The sequence below is a fragment of the Meriones unguiculatus genome, chromosome 16 (assembly GCF_030254825.1).
Source record: "Meriones unguiculatus strain TT.TT164.6M chromosome 16, Bangor_MerUng_6.1, whole genome shotgun sequence".
Taxonomy (NCBI): domain Eukaryota; kingdom Metazoa; phylum Chordata; class Mammalia; order Rodentia; family Muridae; genus Meriones; species Meriones unguiculatus.
In genome coordinates, this window is record NC_083363.1 from 58,047,362 (window position 1) to 58,071,253 (window position 23,892).

At 45.5% G+C, this 23,892-nt stretch overlaps 1 protein-coding gene across 3 annotated transcripts in view; it reads right to left on the minus strand.

The window, feature by feature from the left end:
* Nucleotides 1–779: 779 nt before the first annotated feature.
* Nucleotides 780–23,892, minus strand: part of Uggt1 (UDP-glucose glycoprotein glucosyltransferase 1) — a 112,207-nt gene continuing 89,094 nt past the window's right edge. For all 3 annotated transcript variants that reach the window (XM_060369855.1, XM_060369853.1, XM_060369854.1), the window contains 5 exons: nucleotides 20,549–20,709; nucleotides 19,154–19,268; nucleotides 7,843–7,959; nucleotides 7,288–7,441; nucleotides 780–5,061 (listed from right to left, as the gene is read on the minus strand). In XM_060369855.1, coding sequence (XP_060225838.1) covers nucleotides 5,036–5,061; nucleotides 7,288–7,441; nucleotides 7,843–7,959; nucleotides 19,154–19,268; nucleotides 20,549–20,709 — 573 coding nt within the window. In that variant the 3' untranslated portion in view covers nucleotides 780–5,035. The remainder of the gene's footprint in view (nucleotides 5,062–7,287; nucleotides 7,442–7,842; nucleotides 7,960–19,153; nucleotides 19,269–20,548; nucleotides 20,710–23,892) is intronic.

Sequence of the window (23,892 nt, forward strand, 5' to 3'; positions counted from 1 at the left end):
TGGGGATTGCTAACCAGCCTGCTTGACGACTTGTGCTATATGAGAGCTTGTCTCAGACAGAAGACGACTCCTGAGGAGCAGCAGGCAAGGGTTCTCTGGTGTGCCTGCACACATACACATGCACTTGTAGCACACCTCAGGACCCCAACCCCACCCCAGAGAAAAAGCCCACATCGACTCAGAGTCTAGGTTAGAGGCCTCTCATATTCCCGGACCAACCCAGGCCTGGCACTGCTCAGAAAGATGCACATTTCCTCCCTTGAGTCCCTCACCAACTCAGGAGAACCCCACTTCTCTGCCGGGTCTTACTGAGGCATCATTTCCCATAGAAGCTTCTCCCATCCACTCATTTCTCCTCCTCATAGGCGCCAGGCCTTGATTGCCTCCTCAGCAAGGACACTTGTCAGGTCAGGGGCAAGTGTGCACAGATCACAGAGTGGCACAACTGTGTTCAGCTTTGCTCGGGCTCCAGAGCCGCTCAGAGAGCGGGCAGGGGGCAGAACCCCCAAGCCCTCTGAGGGACTCAGTGAGAGGTCTGCCAGCCACCTTCGGGGACTCACCCCTCTGCCTCTCGTGGCTGGCACCGCGCTTGTCACCCAGGCTCTGTTGAGGGCAGGCCCCAGAGCTGAGGGACCTGTTGACCCAAGATCTAAACAACTGGCTACGGCCAGACCCTAAAGCCCTCCACCCTCATCCGGGTTTGCGACTGATGGCAGGTGAAGGGTGAGACCGTCCTCTACCAACCTGCCCTTCACGGGCTGAATGAGTGGCCAGACAGCTGGAGAGAAGAGAGGAGGAAGTTTATTGGGTTCAACAGAGCGTACTCTCCTGATAAAACCAGCGTTCCTTTGGACTAAGACATTCACAGACATTCACCTCACCACCGAGTGAGGTGCTGATTTGAATGGACAGTTTCTTTAAAAACCCTAAGCTTTGTCCCCGTTTTCCCTTCTCTGGTTGGAAAACAGAGTGCTTGGCAGTCTTTTGTTCCAAACTGCCAACCTTAGGTTAGTTCGGTTTGCATCTGGCTAAGGGAATGGTGCCCATTGCTCTGCTGAGCTCAGTGGGAACAATAAGGCAGTGCAGAAAGCACAGGCAGGAGAAGACCATGGCCCCAAGCCCTGCCCACATGGCCGCAGGCCCTCCATGACGCTAGGGACCCCGGGCTCAGGAGAGCACCCCTGCTCTCCGTCCCCAGATTCATGGACTTCCCAGTAGCCTGAGCTTGGCGCTGACTGTCACTCGCTGCTATGAACTGTCAGTGTGCAATGATACCATGAGAACGAGCCTCTGCCTGAGTCACCCACTCACCACTGCTAGGTGACACAGAAGTGCTTTCTGTTATTACACAGAGAGACAAGACGCCAGCAACGAATGAGAGGTGAGAACCTTCCAGACACTTGGAAATCTCAGTAACTTCCTGAGTTGACAATTTTTAATGTGCTTGAACTCGATCCAGCATTGGGGAAGTCCTCGTAAGACTTTCCTCATTACCTTAAGGCAGAGAAAACAGGATTCATGAACTTCAACAAAAACTGCTACTCACTAAACAAGAAGCATGGAGAGCCATCCGACTCTGGTCATGGCACAATATCCTCACCAAGCCGAGCGCTCACCAACTCACTGAGTAGACAGAGGCCTGGAAGCCGTGTACCAGGGTGTTTGCCATTAGACAGCTTTCCATGAAATCTATCCAGAAAAGTGCACTAGAGCTCCCTCCCAACGCCTTGGGTGAATCATTTCTCTTAACCATGCAGGTCTAACTAAGAGCAATTCTAGAAAAAGATTTCGTCATGGAGGTGATGGGGACAAGAGGAGCAACTTTGTACTCATGGCCATGTGAGAGCTGTCTGACCAATTCTAAATATGTCAGTCAAATATGCATCCTGCTTCTTTCTTTCTTCCTTCTCTGTCCCCGGGCTCTCAGCTCATCACTCAGGGACTCAGCCTAAAACCAGGCACCACACCTCAGGCAGAGTCTTAAGTAGGTTCAGAACACAGTTTCAAGGATCCAGCTCTGCTACGGAGCCTGCTTCTGAGAGGACAGGCCCAGAAGTGTGTGCCCCACTGCCGTGTTCAGTCAGAAACGCAGCTTCTGCAGAGCAACGCTGTCAACTGTTCTATAAACCAAACATAGCACTCTGAGCACGGGTGCATCCAGGACACTGCTGACTAAACCAGGACGCCGGGCTGTGCCCTGACAGCCCAGGCCAGCCAAGTGTGGCTTTCCACAGAGCGTAGACTCTGACTCACACTGGTGCATGTAATTCCGACATGTCACAGTTCACACTACCCTACTGATTTAGAAAGGAAACTTTCTACCACTATATGACGAGGTCAAAAAAAACCATTATTTATACACATGCTAACAGTAAGAGTGAACTTTCCAGAAGCCTCAACAATCCATGTGATCGGCTAACTCTGCTCCTTGGAAAATATTTCAGTCACAGTATGCTTTTTCATAATGGAGATGGCAGATAAAATGAACAGGGACACTGAATGGTAGCATCACATCGGGGGCATTTGTAGAGATGACTGAGCCACAGGACGCAGAAAGAACTGGCAAAGGAAGGGCCAGGGCGGCTTTTGGAGCAAGCTGGGTCTGCCCTACCCAGCATAACTGCTAATATGACACATGAGGGACTTGAGGACCACGGAGGACCCACCCTGCACCTTCCTTTCCCACTGAGGATACACAAGTGACTTGATAAAGAAAAGGAAGTGGCCACATCCTAGTAGGCGATTTCCCGCGCCACACTCCGGATCAGAGAACTATTTCTGACTACAGATGAGGACAGCAGCAGTGGGATCCCTGAAGGCTTAGTCCAAAGTGCACATGAAGCCCGGACAAAGGCTGCTCCAAAGCTACCTTTGGATTTAAAATAGGGGGGATTAATTACTTGATATATGTGTGGTAAATTTTACTTTTAAAATTCATGTTGTAATGTACATCGTGTCAATAAATGTCATGAGCTAGTTAAGCTAAGAAGCTAGGTTAGAACACGTTTATCAAGTGTCCTCCGAGGCCCTCTGTCTGGGGATGTGCGTCCCCTTCCCCCACCCCACGGCAAAATGACAAAACTAGTTCCACAGTCCAAGAGTCAAATGCGATATCCTTGAACACAGCTGGGAAGTAATTTGTTCCCAGACCCCTTGCCAAGGGCAGAGGCCTCCTCTCCTGCTCATCATCACCACAAAAGTGCCTGTCGTGGGGAAGGGATGCTTACTGCAAGTTCAGCCTGGAAAAACTCCAGCTGACTGCATTAGCTTTTCCAGCCGGTTTCTGCTGGCTGTTTTGAGCACCGAATCTGATGATGGCGTTTTTAGTGTTGCTATTTGTAATATTCGGAAGCCTCACCTGAGGGGCCAGCTGCTCTGCTCAGGACTCTCAGCAGGGAATGCCAGCTGACCAAGTTCAGGGCTCTGTGCTGGTTCTGCGAGTTCCCAATCGATGTGTCGATGTCTCTCACTACTTGTTACCTAACAACTGCCAATTCATACCCCTAACTATGGCTACTGCAGATCCTCCTTCCTTGGAAACACACTGATTACCTAGCTTAGATGAGCAAGGACTTAGTTATCCTTGTGTACTCCTCATATTCACTGTATCTGGGAGGAGAGGGAGTGCAGGGCCGGGATAGAGCACAGGGCCTCGGGCTTGCCAGACAAGCCCTGTCTGCCACCAAGCCACACTCTAGCCCCCTTATTTTTAAAATCAGGTTAAAGAAGGAAGTACAGCCCCGTGAGCCGGATGTCAGGCCAGCGCCCAGCAGCGCTCTGTAACTCTCTGCTGCAGATCCTGACTCCTGCACAGAGATGACAGCACATACCAACACCTGTCCCAGGTTTCACCGCCAGGCTGCCCCTGACAAGGCGATGCTGGCCTGTGGCCGTGAACATACACAAGGCAAAAAAGGGGGCCCCTTCACATGGGAGCAGGTACCGAGGCTGGGCCTGGGGAAATCTCGAAAGCCAAAGGCAACCCACAGAGCCCAAACAAAAGGGAAAATGACAGAATAGAGGCAACTGAGTTCTAGAGATGGAGTCATTCCTGTCACAGGCCTGAAAGCATCTGGGAAGGAAAAGAGCAAGGACAGGCACCTGGGTCCCAGAGAAGCTCTACAAGGGAAGGGGAGACAGTACAGGGACCATCCACATGGAGGCTGAGCACACTGACACGGGTCACTGAGGGACTCAGTACGCCTGTGCCCAGCCAGAAACTGGTAACCGACAGTTTTTTAGAAAGTAGGAAGAGACAGCAAACATTTTTATAAATATAAAAATTGTTTACAAAACAATTACCTAGAAAGTTCACTGGGAACAGAATAAAGCTTCCTTTGAATTCAGCCACAGTGGACTGAAAAAGAATGGCCAATTTTTTGTCTTCTTCCCTTGAACACCCCAAAGCTCCCCTCTGCCTGCTTTTTTCCAGCCCTCATCCAAACCACCCCAGTTCTCCTGAAGACTTATTTGCTTAGCAATCTCGCTGAGCCAACCCTGAAGACACATGATTACGGGCTGGGCTCAATGAAACAATGAGCCTAAAGCTTGGGACGAGTACGTGGGGCACGAGATGTAAGAAGCATGTTGGCATAGACCTTGAGGCGTGGATCTTGGATGAAGCATCTGCCGGCCTGCCCTGGAACAGGTGGGCATCTGCGGCGCAGCACGGGCTGCAGGTAGATTGAGGTAAGGAAGAACACGGTGGCCTTTCTGGCCAGCTTCTGGGCCAGCGTAGCAACGTGTGCTCATGGATGTGAGCACCAGAGAACTCAGCTTCTTTCAGTTGCTGCCACCATTTCTCCCTCTGGTGAGAAGAGAGTCCCAGGAGATAAGCCACTTTGTCTTCCTCTGAGGTACAAATCCGACAGAGCCTTAGCCGCAAAGACGCAGCACCGCTCGGGTGCAGTAGTCTAAATCCAACGCTCAGATCACCTGCTCAATCAGCTCATCAGCAGTTGTGTCGACAGATCAGAGAAAAACAGCATTTAGTACAAAACTGTCACATGGTGGGTTTCCTATCCTCCTCCAGAGATCACAATTCTTCATGTTTCTGAGATCCTACAGAGAGAACAGGACATAAGACTTAGGTCAGAAAATGCAGCGGGAGCATTGTCCACCCCTGGCCACCGTAGCTTGCCGAGATTAGAGGAGAATTAATGTGTGAAAGTGAACCGAGACCAAGGAGACACTTTCGGTCCTCAGGGCTGCTGACTGGTGCTCTGGCTCCATGGCTTCCGCAGGGCAGCACTGCTCAGAGACCTTCTGCACTGACACTCTGTTCTTGTGCCAGGGTAGCTGTCTTCTTAGATCCTTAACCGCTTTTAATGTAACAGTACAGTGGGTTTCTTTATGTGTGTTGCTCGTTCCCTGAATTATTTAAGATGCACTCTCAACAGAGGCACTGCTGAAGACAGAAGCGTTCTCTTTCCAATACACTTTCATTTCTCACCACTGTTGTGTGCACATGTGTGCTCAGAGGACAGCTCTGTGGAGCTGCTTCTCGCCTTCACTTTCACGTGGGTTGTGGGGATCACTCAGGTCACTGGGTGTGAAGCAAGCACTTAGCCTGCTGAGCCATCGCTCTGGCCCAGTGGTACAGAATTTTAAAGGCTCCTGATAACAGACTTGCTGCTTGTAAACAGGGGCTCCAGATCCTCAAAGCGTGAGCAAGGCTCAGTCACCAGAGCCTCCTCACTGTCTCCTCTGTGTATGGTATCAATAATTGGTCTATATTTTATGACATAGCAGACCCGAATGGTGACTCTAACTTGCTCACTATTTCCTTATTCCTCATAAATGGCTCTTCTTTTAAATCGTTTGGTCACAGTCTTCGTACATTTACAGATAAGTTTCATAATAAGTCTAATTTCTTTAAAAATGTACTTATTTTCATTTTTTATGTATATGGGCATTTTGCCTGTATATACATACAGCTGAATACCACATGCATGCTGAGCCCATAATGGCCAGAAGAGGGCATTAAATCCCATGGAACTGAAATTACAGACAGTGCTTCTACTGCAGAGCCATCTCTCCTGCTTCAAATCTGAGTTGTTTCTATGGTGACTGTGTGACCTTCTAGTTGTGATACTTACTATTCTGGCAGTCTCCAGAATGGACTGTCAAGTTCACTCAAGATCCAAGCCCTGCATCTGCTTCTTAGAGTAAGTTTAGAGTGGGAGAAATGTTGCCAGCCAGAGTCTCGGTTATTCAGTTTTTCTAGGCTGGTCTCAAACTCACTATGAAGCTGGAAATGAGTTAACACTTGATTTTCTTACTTCCCAGCCTGGTGTAAGCTGTTTAGACTTGTACGGGTGGGCAAAGGCTATGCAACATTTATTTGTAAGCTTTAGTGGCCTCAAAACAAAACATCACAAACTGCCTAATTAGACTGATGAAGAGTATGACAGCAGTCTGCACAGGGCCCACGTCTATCTTCGACAGTGCTGATGACTGAACCCTATTCGAGTAAGTGTTCTACCACTGAGCTACACACATGCCTTCAGAAAGACATGTCTTATCCAGATACTATGCTCTTTCAGCTTACTGCTACCCAATTAAAATAGCACCGTATGTGTGCTTCCTTGTTTGTTTTTAGTGTTTTGAGACAGGATCTCACTGTGTACCCTTGGCTAGCCTGGACTCACTACATATATAGACCAGGCTGAGCTCAAACTCACAGAGATACACCTGTCTCTGAGCCCAGAGTGCTGAGATTAAAGGCATATGCTGCCACGTCTAGTGACGTGCCCCCATAGTAAGTGAAAATATTTTGAAGTTGTAATAAAAAGATATGCAACAAAAGTTAAAAATTTATATCAAGTTGACTTAGATCTTTTAATCTTCAACTTAAATACAAACACTCCATCCTTACCCCAAAATGCCTATTCTACACTATTTTCTTTCAAATGAATATACACTTCATCTTGATCTAAATTTATGCATCCTCTGGTACCTTGGCAGATTTGATGAAAACAACACAACACACGTGTACATGCACACACACCAAAGAACTAAATACATACACATATTAATTTTTTAAAAATCTCTTCTTCCTTTGACCAAAACCAGAAAGTGTTTGTGTGTGCGCTGGGTGGAAGACGACAAAACTGCACTAAGAACACTATTTAGAAGGCTGGCTGAAGGGGCAAAATGAAAAACAGACCCTAGTTGAGGGCACGATTAAGAGAAAGCCCCCCCCCCCCCCCTTATACTGATTATTCTGTTGTCCTGGGACAAACCAGAAACCAAGCATTCCTTATCCAGAACCAGGCTCACACTTACCTCCCTGTGTCTTCTCCTGGCGCAGGGCCCCCGTCTCCTTCTCCTCTTGGAAGAGGATCTGCAGCTGCTTGATCTCCTGGTCGTAGTCTTGCCACTCTGGGACGATGCGCACAGCAGCCTCCAGTTTGGGCTCCTTAGTCATGGGATTATTACACTGCAAACACACAAACACACTCAGTGGAGCCAAAGAAAGGTACACTGTACCGAATTCAAAGGGCTCCCAGCCGGTGTGGGTGAGACCAAGGAGGGAAGATCAGGACAGGGCTAGCCTGGGTTACAAGGTAAGATACTCTCAAAGCCAAAGGCAGCAATGGTTAAAGGGGAAGTGGAAAACCCTTCAGGCAGAGATGCACAGAAAGACAAGTTTTCTGCTGAGCAGAAAACAGCTCTGTAGGTTGCATGGGATGGGAATCTGACTTCCTTGGCCAGCCCTGCTGACATGACCAGGACCATGACCAGGACCAGGACAGCTCCAACCAGCATAAACCAGCCTGAAGCAGCATCAGCAAGTACCAGGCACTGTCATGGGCCACCCAGCACAGCAGGGCAACTCACCAAGTCGATGGTCTTGGCTCTCTTCTTAGAAGCATCATCACACCAGGTTTCACACCACAGCCATTCTTGAGGGAGAGATTTGATTGGCACTTGATGGATCATGTTATTGGGCAAATCCTGTTTGGTAAAGAAGATAAAACACAAGGATCTAAAATATAAAACTCAGGATGAAACTTAAAGCAATCAGAAAGAATTAAGCTTAAAATTCAACAGGAGGACTGGAGAGATGGCTTAGCAGTTCAGAGTCTACTGCTCTTTCCGAACTTAGCACCAGGGGTGGGCAGATCACAACCACCTGTAACTCTGGCTCTAGGGGATTTGATGCCCTCTTCTGGCCTCTGCAGGCACCTACACACATGTGCACATACTCACACACAGACATGCATGCATACACATAATCAAAAGTAAAAAACAAAAACAATCTTAGAGAAACAAACAGTAATACCACCTCAACTAGGTGCCCAAGGAGGTGACTGCAAAGTTAAGGGCACTAGCAGCTCTTACAGAGAACTCAGGTTGGTTCCCACAAGTGGCAGCTCACAACCATCTGTCTCTCCAGTGCTGGTGGATCTGGTGCATTTTTATGGCCTCTTTCAGTACTAGGCACATACGTGGTGCAAATGCACATATGTAGGCAAATACTTACAAAAACAAAACAAAACAAAAAAACCCAAAACACAAAGTTCAACTATACTTCCCTATATGGAAGTAAATTAAAACAAACAAACAAATCCCATTCCTTTTGGTTTGTTTGTTTCTGTTGAGACAGAGTCTCACTTTGTTGCCCAGTCTGGGACTTGTGATGTCCTCCTGCCTGGTCTCTCGTGTGCTGAGATTAGAGACATGAACCACCATGCCTGGTCTCTGCTCACTTCTCAAGTTCAACTAAGAGACAGTTCTTAGAGTCCATAGTTCTCAAGAAGAGAAGCTCCGACTCTGCTGCTCTCAAATGCCGAGCTCACATTTCTTCCACAATAAAATGTTCCACTGTCCTAACACGCTGGGGGGAAATCCAACACAGCACTGGACTAAACGGCTCAGAGGTGACTGGGGGTGATGCTCGTGAAGAATTGGAGCCGTCTGCGTGCAGCAGTGTACCCCTGCACCCCCAGCACTCTGGAGGCAAAGGCAGGACTTCACAGTCACTAAGCTCCAGGCCAGCCTGGCTAGGTGAGGTCCTGTCTCAAAACTATAACCAGGTCAAACCAAACGGTGTGCTGCAAGCAACAATAGCTCATGGCCTTGTGTATAATGGGGTAAGACAGATAATTCCTGTGGTGGTGTGAATGAGAAAGGACCCTATCGCCTCATGGATTTGAATCCTTGATTCCCCAGTGGTGTAGAACTATTCCTGTCAACTATACGCAGCTTACAACCACCTGTATTTGGAGGAATTAGGAGGTGTGGCCTTGCTGGAGGAGGTGTGTTATTGGGAGCAGACTCTGAGCTTTCAAAAAAATTTACACCATTCCTGGTGTCTCTCTGTTCCCAACTTGCAGTAAAGAAGAGCTTTCAGCTGTTTCTGCTACCATGTTTTTTGCTTCTCCATCAAGGACTCTAACCCTCTGAAGCCATAGGCCTAGTTAAATGTGTCATGGTGCTTTGTCACAAAAAGAGAAAAGTAGCTGAGACAATTTCCTTTATCAAACACTGTCAACAAAATAAACTCTAAACAAAATACCAAATGTCAACCTTGACATCCCTGAGTTTACTTTTAGACACTGCTGAACCTGCACTGCTCCTTGGAACTATGAGGAGAGATGAATCGGACCTAAGATATGACTAAAAGCAAGTATGATGTTGAAAATTCTGAATGGGAGGAAGCTATGCAGGCTTAGAGGTTTAGGATGGAGTAATCATTGCCCAGCATTGTGCTCTAGGTAAAGGAAGTAAATCCTAGTCTCTGTGTGGTGATTTAGGTGTACGGCTGGTTTAGGAATTAACTGCTGTTTCACTAAAAGATAAAGCAATAAAAAATATTAATAATCAACAACAAACGGCGCCCAACTCTGCGGGATGAACAGACTCTGCTTTCGAGTACTGGAAATGAGTACTCGAGGTAAATGAGGCCAGCTTGAATCCTGAAGACAGCTGAGGAGCTGAACCATGTCACGAAAGCTTGGGGCTGGGAGTGTGGGTCAGTGAAGTGTGTGCTATGTGTGTGAGGCCCACTTCAATCACTATTACCACCGCCACCCACAAGACAGGAAAGAAGGGCTTATGCCTGAGGCATCGAGAGCAAACGAGAGTGGATCAGTCCAGAGAACCGTGGCCCGCAAAGAAAACTGTGGGATCTGGGGCTCTTTCTCTAGCACCAAGCTTAGTAATGCTTTCCACGGGTTTCAACAGCCCCCGAGCTAAGGAACAAACTCATGTACGCTTGTAGTTGGCAGGAGCTCCAGCTCTGGATACAAGAACACACCACAACTTCAGAGGGGACACCTGTGGTGGTCTGAAGAAGAATCTCCCCTGTAGGCTCGAGTGCTTAAACATGGTTCCCAGCTGGCCATGTCTGGGCTGTGTGGGACAGTGGTATGGCCTCTCTGGAGGAAGTTCATCAGTGGTAGGCTCTGAGAGACTACTGCCAGGCCCCACCGTTGGAGACTCTCCTCTAGGAACTAGAAGCCCAAACTAACTCTTTCTTCCCTATGTTGCCCTTGGTCATGGTGTTTTATCACAGCCACAAAACAGTACTGAGCATAGCAACTAACAGGCCCAGCAAAGGCTACAGACCAAATCACAGAGAGCCTAAAACTGGACTCAAATAATCCCGGACAACAGAACTACTCGGTTCCTGGCGAGAAGAAATGAGAGTCCGTCAGAAGATACTAGTCTCAACTTCAACTTTCTACAAATAGCCCTGCACCATCACATCGCAGACACTGCAGAAAATAAACAGAAATAATGGAGGAGACAGAGCTCCAACTGGACATCTCATTACCAAATGAAGTTTCCAGGAACAACGGTAAATTGCAGCTAATTGAGTTGTTGGCCAAAGGGGGCCCCTGGGAACCCCTAGGCTGTAGTCAGGACTGTAGGTCGCTCTAGTCTGATAACCAGGCCCTATTGCTGAAGACAACACCCATACAACTCGCTGAATGTGGAGAAGTCAAGCTGGTGTCACACAGAGCCTTCAGCCCTGTGCTAGCATCTTTGGTACAGGAAGGTTTCTGCATGCTAAAAAAAAAGAGTAATATAAATATCAACCCAGCCACAAACTCTTTGATCTTCAATGCTGTAAGATGTGCTAACGCGATGGTGACATGGGTGTAACTAACCAGTACCGACTGACTTAAGGTACACTCCATGAGATGGACCCACACCTGGCACTGCTTGAGTAACCAAGACTGAGACTAGACAGCCCAGCTACCCATAAAACCGAACACTACTGTCTTTTAAAAAGAGAAGCAAAAAACAGCAACAAGTGATTCCTAATGACACTCTGCTCTATTCGTAGATCTGTGCCTTGCTCAGTTATCATCACAGAAGCTTCCTCCTGCAGAAAATGGGAACAAACACAGAAACCCATGGCCAGAGACTACACAGGGTGAGAGAACTTCAAACACTCAGCCTTATCCAATCCCCCCAACTCAGGGCTCAGGAAACTCCAAGGCAGAAAGAATGCAAAAGCCAGAGGGGATAGAAGACACCAAGAAGACAGGCCCTCACAAGACTGAGGCTGTATGCACAGTGTTTGCATGGGGTCAGCATGGGGTCCTAGAGCTGAAAGGAGAATGGACACAGGTCCCCATCTCTAACCCCGAAGCTAATGTCCAAATGATAACCATTACAACAGAAAATTTAGTTTTCAACAAGGAAGTCTCACTTGCAAACTATTCTTTTAAAAAAATATATTTATTATTTATATAGCATTCTGCCTACATGTGTGCCATCACACCAGAAGAGGGAACCAGACCTTATTATAGATGGTTATGAGCCACCATATGGTTGCTGGGACTTGAACTTAGGACCTTTGGAAGAACAGCCAATGCTATTAACCTCTGAGCCATCTCTCCATCCCCACATAAACATGTATTTTTAACCCTACAGATTCTTTGCATATATATTATGGCTTCCAGGTTTTTTTGTTTTGTTTTGAGACTTATGAATGTGCAAATGAATGGGTCTCTGGTTCTTGAGCCTTTTGGGGGCTCTTTTTCTTCTTTTTGCTTGTTTTGTCTAATTCCAATGTGTTGTTTTTGTTTTATCTTTTTATATTTTCTTTATTATTATCCCTTAGAAGCTATTTTCTAACAGGAGCCAGAAAGTGAGTGGATCTGGTTATGAGAGAGTGAGAAGAAAAGGTTAGGAAACCAGAATTAGGATATACTATGTGAGGGGGGAAATATATTTTCAATGAAATAAAAAAAAAAATAAAAGAAACAGCTGAGAGAAAACATGAACAAAATGACAATAGAATCGGATCCATGGTAGTTGTATAGATGAGAGCTAGCAGGTGGCACTAATATTTCAAAGTCAATATGGTCACTGTACATGAGATGATTTTAAAAAATAAAGGACAGAGAATTTCAGCACAAAACTGAAACAAAAATATTTAAATGGAAACAAACCAAATTACCCTAATTAAAGTTAAGAAGAAACAGAAGGCCAAACAGATTAGACAGGAAATCCTAAGAACAAAGTACAAAAGACTAAACTAAAGGAGTAAACAAGAAAGAGTTGAGAAAGGAGTTTAGCTGCAGGAAGAACTGTGCAGGCCACTCTCTAAAGACAATCAAAGACGATTTCCAAAACAGAATAAAGTCACACATTTTAAGGAAAACAAACAAACAAAAAACCACACAGCTCCTGCTAAAAACCAAGCAAGCAAGAACCAAACAAAAACAGAGGGATCCAGTGGAGGGACCTGTGAAAACTCACAGAGACTCAGTAGGAATGGCTATGGTGGCACACGCTGTCCACTTAGCCGTGGGAACCTAAAGCAGGAGGATGGTTAGTTGCAGGCCAGCCTGGTTATATGACTGAGTTCTAGGCCAGTCTCAGCGACAGTGTGAGACCTTGTCTCAAAAAACCAAAACCCACAACCAACCAGCCGCCCGTCCACCCACCCACCTCACTGGAATACAGATCTTAAACACCGCCAGCAGAAACTACTCTTAAAATAATCTGGCAGCAGGTAACAGCGTAGCTGGAAAAATCAGAAACCAAAAGACTATGAAAGAAAAATTGCATTAAAACTTGTAAAAGAAAAGACTGCCAAATTGCAAGTTTAAATTCCCTGACTATATACTGCAAGTACGGGAAACTGTGGGGCATAGTTCATTGATGGCGGGCTGCCTAGCAATATGAGGTCCTGATGAAATCCACAGAAGAATATTCCTCTCCCAAAGAGTGTAAATACAAAAGAATGAAGATGGAAATACAAAAGAATGAAGATGGACCTTTACCCTACACTATTTGCAAATCAATCAGACTTGTAGCAAAGACCTTAAACTGTAAAACTCTTAGAAGGAAGCATAGGGGAAATCCCTACAATATTGGAGTTGTGTTTGAATTCCAGGATATGACAGGCAAAAACACAGGTAACAAAAGAGGAGAACGGAAGAAAATGTCAACCTTTTATCTGATCATGGGTTAATGTTCATAACACACAAGAATTTCTGAAACTCAACAACAAATAACTCTAAAATGGCCAATCGGCTTGAAGAGACCTTCCTCTATATGTAACATATGAATGACTACCCGAAAATTCAGCAACATCACTTGTCACTTAAAAAAAAAAAAATTAAAGCCACAGTGAGAACCAAGCATGGAAGCCCAAGCCTGTAAACACCAGGAAGGTTCAGGAGGACCATTGAGTTTGAGAGCTGGGTCACAGAATCCCTCACTACACACACATTTGTATCCATTAGGTCAACTATTTTTTAATACTACATTGATTTACTGTGTGTGCGCGTGTACACACGTGTGTCTCATAATTCATGTGTGCAGGTCGGAGAGTAACTTCCAAGAGTTAGTTCTCTCCTTCCACCTCACGGGTTCTGGGGCTCAGACTCAGGTCAGTAGGTGGTGTTAGCACCTTTACTGGCTTTACCATTTTGCTGACCATTTTCTTTCTTTCATTTCTTTTTTTGAAAGAGATAGCCTTATCTAGCCCTGGCTGATCTAGAACTTCCTACACAAATCAAGACAGCCGGAATTGGCAGTGACTCTGCTTCTGCAGCGCTAGGGTCACAGTGTGTCGCCAAATGTAGGTAGGGTCAGAGAGATAAATTGGTGGGTGAAAGCACCTGCAGCCAATCCTGACAACCTAAATTTGATCCCTAAAAACCACAGTGTAAGGAGAAAGCACATTCCTCCAGCTGAACTTCCACGAGCATGTGTACAAACAGGGAGCAAGATTAGCCCTTGGCAGGACCAGCTGGAACATAAAATAGTGCCACCATTGTGCGAAAAAGTTTGGCAATTCCTCAAAAAGTAAATATTGAGTTCTGGTATGATTCGATAATTCCATTTCTTGATATATATCTCAAAGAACTGAAAGCAAGAACTGACATACTTGCATACCAATGCCCACAGCAAGGGTGTCCACCCACTAGTAAGCCAAATAGCCACTAGTAGACAAATGCTGTGCATGTGCATTGCTCAGTCATAACAGAGAGGGACTCTTGACCTAAGTAAATAAACTATCATACAACACAGCTGAAACGTCAGGATGCTGTGCTAAGTAAAATAAGCAAGCAAAAGAACGAACACTGTATTATTCCTTTACGAGCCACAGAAACAGATCAGTGACAGAAAGTAGAAAATGGGCAGCCGGTGAAATGGCTCAGTGGACAAAGGTACTGCTGACCTGAATTTGCTCACCACAAACCACATTAAGGCAGAAGGAGAGAACCAACCCCAAAGTTGTCCTCTGACTTCACATGTATGCTCCCCCACCCATTTTAAAATAAGAACAATGAGGGTGTATTAATTAGTTCGCCTTGTTGCTATAAGCTAATTACTAGAGGACGAATCTACCTTGGCTCACGGCTTCACAGGGTTCAGCTGCTCATGCACTGTGGATCAGACCACACAGGTCGCCAGCTCTCTGCTGGCTTTCACTTTTTCCTCTTAGAACTGTCCAGGCTCCCATGCAAAGGAACAGTGCCACTGACATGCAGGCTGGTCTTGCCCCTCAGCTCTCTCTCTGGAAACACCCTCAGAGACTTACAAGACAAGCCTTCCTCCTCTCCTGCGATTCTAATTCTGCCCGAGCAGACAATGGTTGGCTACCACAAAAGGAGACTGCAATCAAGTGCAGCTCTTCCAGAGCACCCGAGTTTAGTTCCCAGCACGCACGTCAGGTACTTCACAATCACACCAACCCCAGCTTTTCAATCAATGGCCCCTGTGTACACATGGCACACACTCAGACCCACGTAAGAATAACAATAAAAATAAAATGCTTAAAACACAACAACAATAAAATCGATACCAATCAAAAGCAACCCCAAAACATGCAACACTACAGCAATGTATAAACTGCAGAATGGGCATGAAGACAGAGCAGTGGGATGAACTGAACAGCACTGAGACAGGTCTACGTACATACGAATCCTGTTTCTGTTTTCTTTTTTAGCACTGGGAACTGAATTAAGGGTCTTGCTTATATTAGGCAAGAATTCTGCCACTAAGCTACGTTCTCAGGCCTTGGTCACCTCATTTCTAACTAAGATAGTATAGTAGAGCAGTGTATTTTGGTATTTTATTCGCTGATTTGAGACAGGGTCCTGGCTGCCCTGGAGCCTACTATGTAAACAAGATTAGCCTCAAACCCACAGAGATCCTCCAGCCTCTTCCTCCCAAGCCGTGGAATTAAAAGTATGTGTCACCATACCCAGCCAATGTGACCTGTTTAAAGAAAAAGAAACTGGCCAGGAATGATAGTATATCCATTTAGCAGAGGCGGATGGCTTTCTATGAATTACAGATTAGCCATATACAGTGATACCATGTCTTTACATAAAGCAACTAAAAGCTGAACTTGACTCACACCACACAAGAAACAAATTCCAATTTAAATATGAAATGTCCTGCACAGTTTTGTGTTGAATGTTTGGGAGGCAGGTGTCTAGGTGAGAGCACTGGGGTAGATTAGCCTGGCATTTCTGGTGGTTTTCTGTTTCCTGGCCAGCCATTCCTGCCACCAAGAACTCAGCTGCTGTTTCAGGACTTCTACTCCACGGCCATCTGATGGCCTCAGAAACCATGACCCAAAACAGATCACGCCTCCTGTAAGTTGTTTCAGTCAGGCCCTGTGGACTCAACTCAGCAGCACCTAAGCCATCAGCACAACCCAGAGTGGAAAGAACAAACACAACCTCTGAGACCCATGATCCTCCACTGATCAGACCACGAAAACAATGGGAGACCCAAAAGGAGGGGGGTGAAAGTGGGGAAGAGAGGAGAAGAAAGCATTGAAAGAATGCCACAGTATAGAAAACTTCCAAAATTTAAAGCAAAAATAATCTTTACATATCTAAGAAGTTCAAGGTACTCCAAATACCTATACACAGAAAGATACCAACATGGAATATGCTTATTGAAACATACCTAAACTATTTGAAAATCAGCAGTTGAGATACAAGTCATATACAAAGGATCTTCACTAAAATTAAATGGTAATTCTTCACCAGAAACCCTGGAGGACAGAAAACTATGGGAAAAGATATTCAAGTGCTGCAAGAAACCACCCAACAGGGTTTCTGTATATAGCAGAACTGTTCATCAAAGCTGAAGGAAAACCTCACGTTATCTGAGAGTTAGTAGTAAAGAGTCATGATTCCTCCCAGAAACACTAAAGGGAATACTTCAGGCTAAAACAAAAGGACACCAGATAATAGCCATGCATTGATACAGTGCATGGGTAAGTATGAAGAAAATACCAATGTATCTGATTTAAAATTAAACAATGCAAAAGAAAAAAAAAACCATTTACAAATGTGTATGATAGGCATATAACAAAGATACAAATTGATAACAATACAAAGAAACAGGGAAATGGAGCTGGTTTTTATACACACACTAACATTAGCTAGCATTCATTCAAACTGTATTGCCATAACTTAGGATCTTAATGGTAATCATCAGTGTACATGCAACCACACAATCAAAATATGCAGTAGTGGACAAGTACAGTTATGTACACCTTTAATCCCAGCACTCAGGAGGCAAAGGCAGGAGATTTCTGTCAGTTCTAAGCCAATCTAGTCTATACAGTGAATTCAAGGTCAACATGGGCTGTATAATAAAATGCTGTCTTCAAAATAAGTAAAATAATATTTCATTTAATACATATGTATTTATTTATTGTGTATGAATGTATAAATATATAACCTTTAATATATAGTATAAAATGATACGCTAGAAAAATATGTTACAACAAGGAAGGCAGGAAATAATGTAGAACTGAAGAACACAAAAAATATAATACAATGACACAAGAGAACGAACAGGAAACACCAGGTTTATATCCTGCCTCACTCATAAGTACAGCAAACACAAATGTATTGAAGTCTCCATTTGGAAGCTGTAATGGGAACTCAGCTCACACCTAGAGTCAACAGACTGACCAGTAAGTATTGATCAAATATGAGCAAGAGCATCTCTCACACTACTGGTGGGAGTGCAAACTGGAACCACACTAAAAAGCTGTTTGTGCAGTTAGAGAAGAGGTTCAGCAGTGAACAGCAGGGGCTGCTCTTCCAGACGACCTGCATTTGGTTCCAAGCATACATGCTGGGCAGCTTACAACTCCCTTTGACTTCGGCTCCAGAGATGGGACACCCTCTCTGGCCCCCGAGGGCTATACGTACATGCACATAGCCCCTACCTCCACATATCCACGTAACTAACAAGATCTTTCTAAAAGCTTTGGAAATTCTCCAGTCATAGTAGGAAAGACGCAGTAACTGATGACTGGGTGGTCGCCCCAATAGTGCTGCATACACACGCATGCACAAGCGCTCACGGTGGCAGCGGCATTATCCGCAAGTGAAAACCTGAAATACACCAGGGTAGGGTGGCACAAGCCTACAGTGCCTGCTTCTCAGAAGGCTGAGGCTAAAAGACTGCTTGAGTCTAGAAGTTCAAGCTAGTCTGAAGAACATTATCTGAAAAACTTTGTTTTGTTTTCGAGACGAGGTGTCTTTGCAGCCCCGGCTGCCCTGGAACTCACTACATAGACCAGGCTGGCCTCCAGGGGTGAGAACTAAAGGGGTGCTCCACCATGCCCAACTAAAAGGAGAAAGGGAATGAGAGAAGGAGGAAGGGAGAAATGCTAATGAGGAACAGTTAGTAAATTGTGCACAGAACTACAGAAGTACCATGAGTGGAAGGAACACACCTCTAAGACAGAGCATAGGACAAGAGGCAAAACAGAAGCACAGTGCCTAGGCTGGACCGCAGGCTCAGTACTGAGTCTACAGAGACACAAATGGCCGACCCCATCCCAGTCAGGGTGAAGCAGCAGTGTGGCAGTAATGCCATCCTGAGGGGGTTCTGGCTATAGGCTTTCTGTGCAGTGACTCCTTGATACACTTGAAGATGGAGTCTTTTAATGGATGCTGCATATCACAATAAACAACTAAAAAGTTTGAAGAAAGACTTTAAACAACGCTTAAAATGTGTGAGATTGAGCTGGGCATGGTGGTTCATGCCGTAATCTCAACCATTAGGACGCAGAGGAAGAGATGAGTGAGTGACTCCAGACTAGCCTCGTCTACAAAGTGAGGTCTAGGCCAGCCAAGGCTACCAAGTGCTACCTAGTGTCAAACCAAAATGGTGACAAGAAAAGAGCGACAGTGGACATCTAAACTACCTAAAACTACAATGTTGGGGTGGGAGAGCAAGCAGGCTGAGGGCAGCGCTCGCTGCTCTTCCACAGAACCCGGGGAGGGTGCCCTCTAACAACGGCAGCAACGGTCACGCCATCAGACTTCCTCTTCTGGACTCTGGGACCTAACGCAGGTGAAACACCCACACATAAAAGTAAATAAAAACAAATCCAAACGAACGAACAAACAAACCTGTCATTTTACTTCTGAAAATGCTTGCTATTGGAAAAGTTATTCAGCAAGCCTCCCCGAAAGTTCCTGACATGGCGGTCAGGCTTGGGAAACTTTCATACTATACTTTGTGAATTCTGAGCTGTATGATAGTCCCTTTGCGTAAGTCACATACATGCACACACACACATTTCCATAAGGAAACGGTCAGTTCTGACAGAGTACAGACACACAAACACTACTTCATTTTCTGGCTCAAAACGGCGTGCGTTTATGTGCGACTGTCAGTGGTCACTTACTTGGTCAAGATTTGAAAGACTGTTGGGATCCTGACTCAGCCCTTGGTACTGTCCCCTGAGTCTGTCACCAGCAGCTATTTTCCTAAACTTCTTCAGATCCACGACGTACAGTGCGCTGAGCAGAGAAGAGATGCTTGTTACAGCCAAACCATACATTTAGGCCAACAATGAACCGACCCGAGTAACAGGTCAAGAGCTGCAGTGTCACTGGGACTGGTGAACCGGAGGACGGCAGCAGCAGGAGTGTGTATACCTGAGAGAGGACTACAGATCCTGCAGGCCACACTCTGCCCTGGCAGCTCATTCTGGCCAGCTTTTCATTTTGTTGTCTTAAACGGAAATTAATTCCCGAGGCAGGATTTCTAGCAAATTCAGAAGATCTGGTAGTAAAATTCACAGCTGATAAATAATAACCATTTGCCAAAGCGCTCCTGATGACATGGATGATGGGGCAGGAGTAACGAGCTACGATTCTTCCAGGCCAGGAAACCAAGTATAAACCTGAAATCGCTGTGCCTCCTCACTCATCTCTGTATGTGTTCTTAAGAAGGGTTTATTTAGGGGCTGGAGAACTGACTCAGGTTAACAGAACCGGCTACCCTTCCAGAGGACCAGGGTTTGGCTCCCAGCGTGCACATGGTGGCTCACAACTGCCTGAAACTCCGGTTCCAGAGAATCTGGTGTTTTCTGGCCTTCATGCAGCAAAAAATTCATACACATAAAACAAGTAAATCTGTTCTATTTAAAATTTATTTTTACGTATACTTAGATGCTTTGCTTGCATCTAAGTCTGTGCACCATAGGAAGGCAGTGCCTACCCAGGCCAAAAGGCATCAGGGGAACTAGAGTTATAGGCAGGTGTGAGCTGTCATGTGGGTTCTGGGAGCTGAACCCAGCTCCCATGGAAGAGCAGCCAGTGTTCTTCATGTCTAAGCCATAGCTTCAGCACTGCAATGTTTCTGTATGTGCCCTAGCCTCCAAATCCTCAAACTAAACTTCTTCCAGAAGGCAGAGTATCCATTAGAAATTAATAAATGCATGTACTGGTGGCGGGGGGGGGGGGGGCTTTTGGTTTTGGCTTTTTTGAGACAAGGTCTCACTATATAGACCAGGCTGGCTTCAAACTCAGAGAGATTCACCTGTCTCCGCCTACTGAGTGCTGGGATTAAAGACATGTGCCACCATGCCCAGCCCATACACTGATCCAAGAGGTTACAATATGCTTGAAATCGGCAAGACAATGTATTTAATAGATTATACATCAGGACACACTAACGGGAAAGCTATGAATAACACACTGCAGTATATGCAGCTAAACAAAGGAATTAAGTCTGTCTTTACACACAACCATAAAAGCCATAGGCATGACCCTCTGTAGGGAGTACTCTTTCATACCTGATATGATACTTCCTTCCAGCCAAGTGACTGGCCCAGTACCCCGACTTCCAGAACCGGTAGCCATCCATTTCTCTTCTGCTATCGCAGAAAGGAGTGTAACCATAAGGGGCACCATCCAAATTGAAATCCCTTAACTCCTTCAGATCTGTCCGCACAATCTGCAGTAAAGAAGGCCAAATTGTTTGTTAACCAACACACAGATAATTCTCAAGTTTCCTTAAAGTATAATAATATACTTCACAAGGCAGCAGAAGGGCAGCTCAGTAGGTAAAGCAGGGCTCTAGGATATAAGCCTAACTTCCTCCACTGTCTCGTGTGATCTGAAACGATCCCCACAGACTCCTCATGCAGCTGGTCCCCAGCTGGTGGGTGGCGCTTCCGTGAAGGCTGCGGAGCCTTCAGAAGGTCGGGCCTGGCTGGTGGAGGCAATCTCTAGGGGCAGGTCTTTATTCTCTACCCTTGGTGTGCAGTTGTGTGACAAGCAGTCACACTAGGTGTCCCTGTCCCACAGGCCATCACCCACTTTCCTTTCCCTGCCATGACAGACTGTTCCCTCTGAGACCACGACACAAAGCAACCCTCTCCTCCCTTGAGCTGCTTCTGTTAAGTGCTCGGTCAGAGCAGGGAGACGGGTAACTGATGACGTGCCACACACTGAAGTGACAGAACCTGACTGGTAGCTGGCAGGCCTTTCAAACTCGCTTGAGGGAAGCATGTGGAAGAGTTTGCAGACACGTGGTAGGGAAGGCCTGCCGTGCTTAGTGGGCCACTCTGGCGGGAGTGTGCAAGACAGGATGCAAAGACTGTCCAAGGAGGCTTCAGATGGGTGTTGTGTTTCTGTTTTAATCCCAGGTGTGGGATTCCCAGGTGTGGGATATGGGACTGATTCAGATTGTCCACAGCAGGCCTGTGCGGGCTCTGAGGGGCTCTTTGCCAGCTGGAATTAGTTGAATTCTGAGGACTTTGAGGGGTATAAATATGACAGCCCAGAGAAAGAAGGTGCAGTAGCTTGGAGGAGTTGGAGGAGGACTGCTTGCTGCGATTGATGGCTTCCTGGTTTGCTGGTTACCTGGACTTCTGGATTTTCTGACGATGGATATTGGTATTGCCCTCAAAAGAATCCTACGACCCTACCCAACAGTAAGCAGTAAAGAGAACTTCAGCCCCTGTCCGCACTAACCTTTTCTTCCCCTACTTGGGGTTGAGGAGTTGGAAAGGAGTTATAAACTTTAAGGAACCCCCAAATAAAGTAGCGATTGAAAAACTAGCACCTACAGATGGGAGTGAGGACCCCGCTAGAATTGGACTAGAGGCCACTTGTGTTACATTCTGACACAAAATCTGGCTGTGTAATTCAAAATTAACCAATTTACTTAACACAGGAAATTTCAAGACTGTCTTATTTTTCAGGCTGAGGCATGGTTATTAAGCTTCCTGCTTGGGGTCATTATACAATGAGCAGGATCAACCAGAGAGGAGAAGGATATCAAAAGCACATGGCTGGCAGTTTGGAGAAAGTGGCTGGAACTGTTAAGATGCACATCACCGTGGAGAAGACATGCACCTTGCACTGACCGCCAGAGTGGTCTACAGCGTCCCTTGTCACCAGAACCAAGCATTCCCCTGAACTCCACTTATCACCCAGCCAGTTACATCTGCCTTAGCTAGGCATGGTAGCAGAGGTCTGGAGTCCTAGCACTCTAAAGGCAGAGACAGAAGAACGATTTGGACAACACAGGCTCAAAATCAATGAATGAACAAATAAACAATAAAGTACCTAACATTTGAGCAACACAGTAACCACGTTATTAAACATTCATTTTGTAAGTCTTGGCATTTGTTACAAGAATGAAGTTAGATATAGGACTATGCACATGACAGAGCAGCTATGTTTAAGACACAATAACGACTTTGCAGCCAGTCCTGAAGATACCTGATAAACTAGTATCAGATGAAAGGGGAGGAGGTCCTTCCCTACCAGTGGACTTGGAAAGGGGCAGGGAGGAGATGAGGGACGGAGGGTGGGATGGTGAGGGAAAGAGGGAGCGGGATACAGCAGGGATACAAAGTTATAACAAACTGTAGCTAATATTAAAAAAATAAAAATTAAAAAAGAAAAAAAAGACACGGTAACAATGAGATGTGCTGGGAAAGTGCAGACCCTGGGTGGGGACTGGAGTGACTCTGAAGTAGACCCACAAGCTTGGCAAAAGTTCTACATCTTGTAGTTGCTTCAGTAGAAGCTGTGGACCCACAACAGGACCTGGAATGTTCCCTAACTCGGGGAAAGCTGCAGAATCAAGCAGGGTACCGACGCTTACACAGGACAATACTGCCCCTCAGAGGGAGGGGTGAAATAGAAACTTTGGCCCCACACACCAGTCCCACAGAAAACAGCACCTCAGCCCTACAGTTAGGCCCTCTCTCAAGCAATACAAATACCATTGCTGAGACACAGTAAAAGGTGATTTAAATTTAAAGAATGTAAAGTACAAAAGAAAAGCTCAATAAACTAACTTCAGATGTACAAGCCCCAGAGCAAAAACCAAACCAAAACAAGTTAATTAGTCTCCTTCAAATATTACTAACCACATTGCTATGGCTAATGAAAATGGCTTGGAGGAACTTGCAGCCAAATAATTTAAAATAATAATTATAACTATGACCAAACAACTTAAAGCGGAATCAACCCAAGATATAAAAATTAAATTTAAAAAAGAGAGAAATACTGAAATGAAAAGCTAAAAAAAACAACCCAAACACATGATGCTGAAATTTAAAAATTCAGTTATCCAAATTAAAAGCTCATTTGGAAAGCCTCACAAACAGAATGAATCATGAGTATCAGGGTGGGAAGACAAGATAAAGGATTCAAATCTTGCCGTAAAGACCAATGATAAATGGTTGCAGGGGGTGGGAGGAGGGGATACAATGGAAGAGATCTAGGACACCATGGAAAAACCAAAAGACTGAATCTTCTAATTATAGGCACAGAAAAAGTAGGATACCATTCCAAAGGCATAGACATATTTTTAATAAAATCATAGAAGAAATTTTCCCAAATCTAGAGAAAAAGATGCCCAGCAAAGTACAAGAAGCCTACAGAATTCTAAATAAGAGATGACCAGAAAAGGACCTCCCAACATATTATAGTTAAAATACTAGAAACACAGAAGAGAGAAAGGGTACTCAAAGCTTCAGGAGAGAAAAGTCATGTCATTTATAAGGACCTCGTCATTCAACAGAAACACAAGCCAAAAGGAAAGATGTATTCCAAACTCTGAAAGAACACAACTGTCAAAACTATTATACCCAGCAAAACTATCTACTAAAATTGAAGG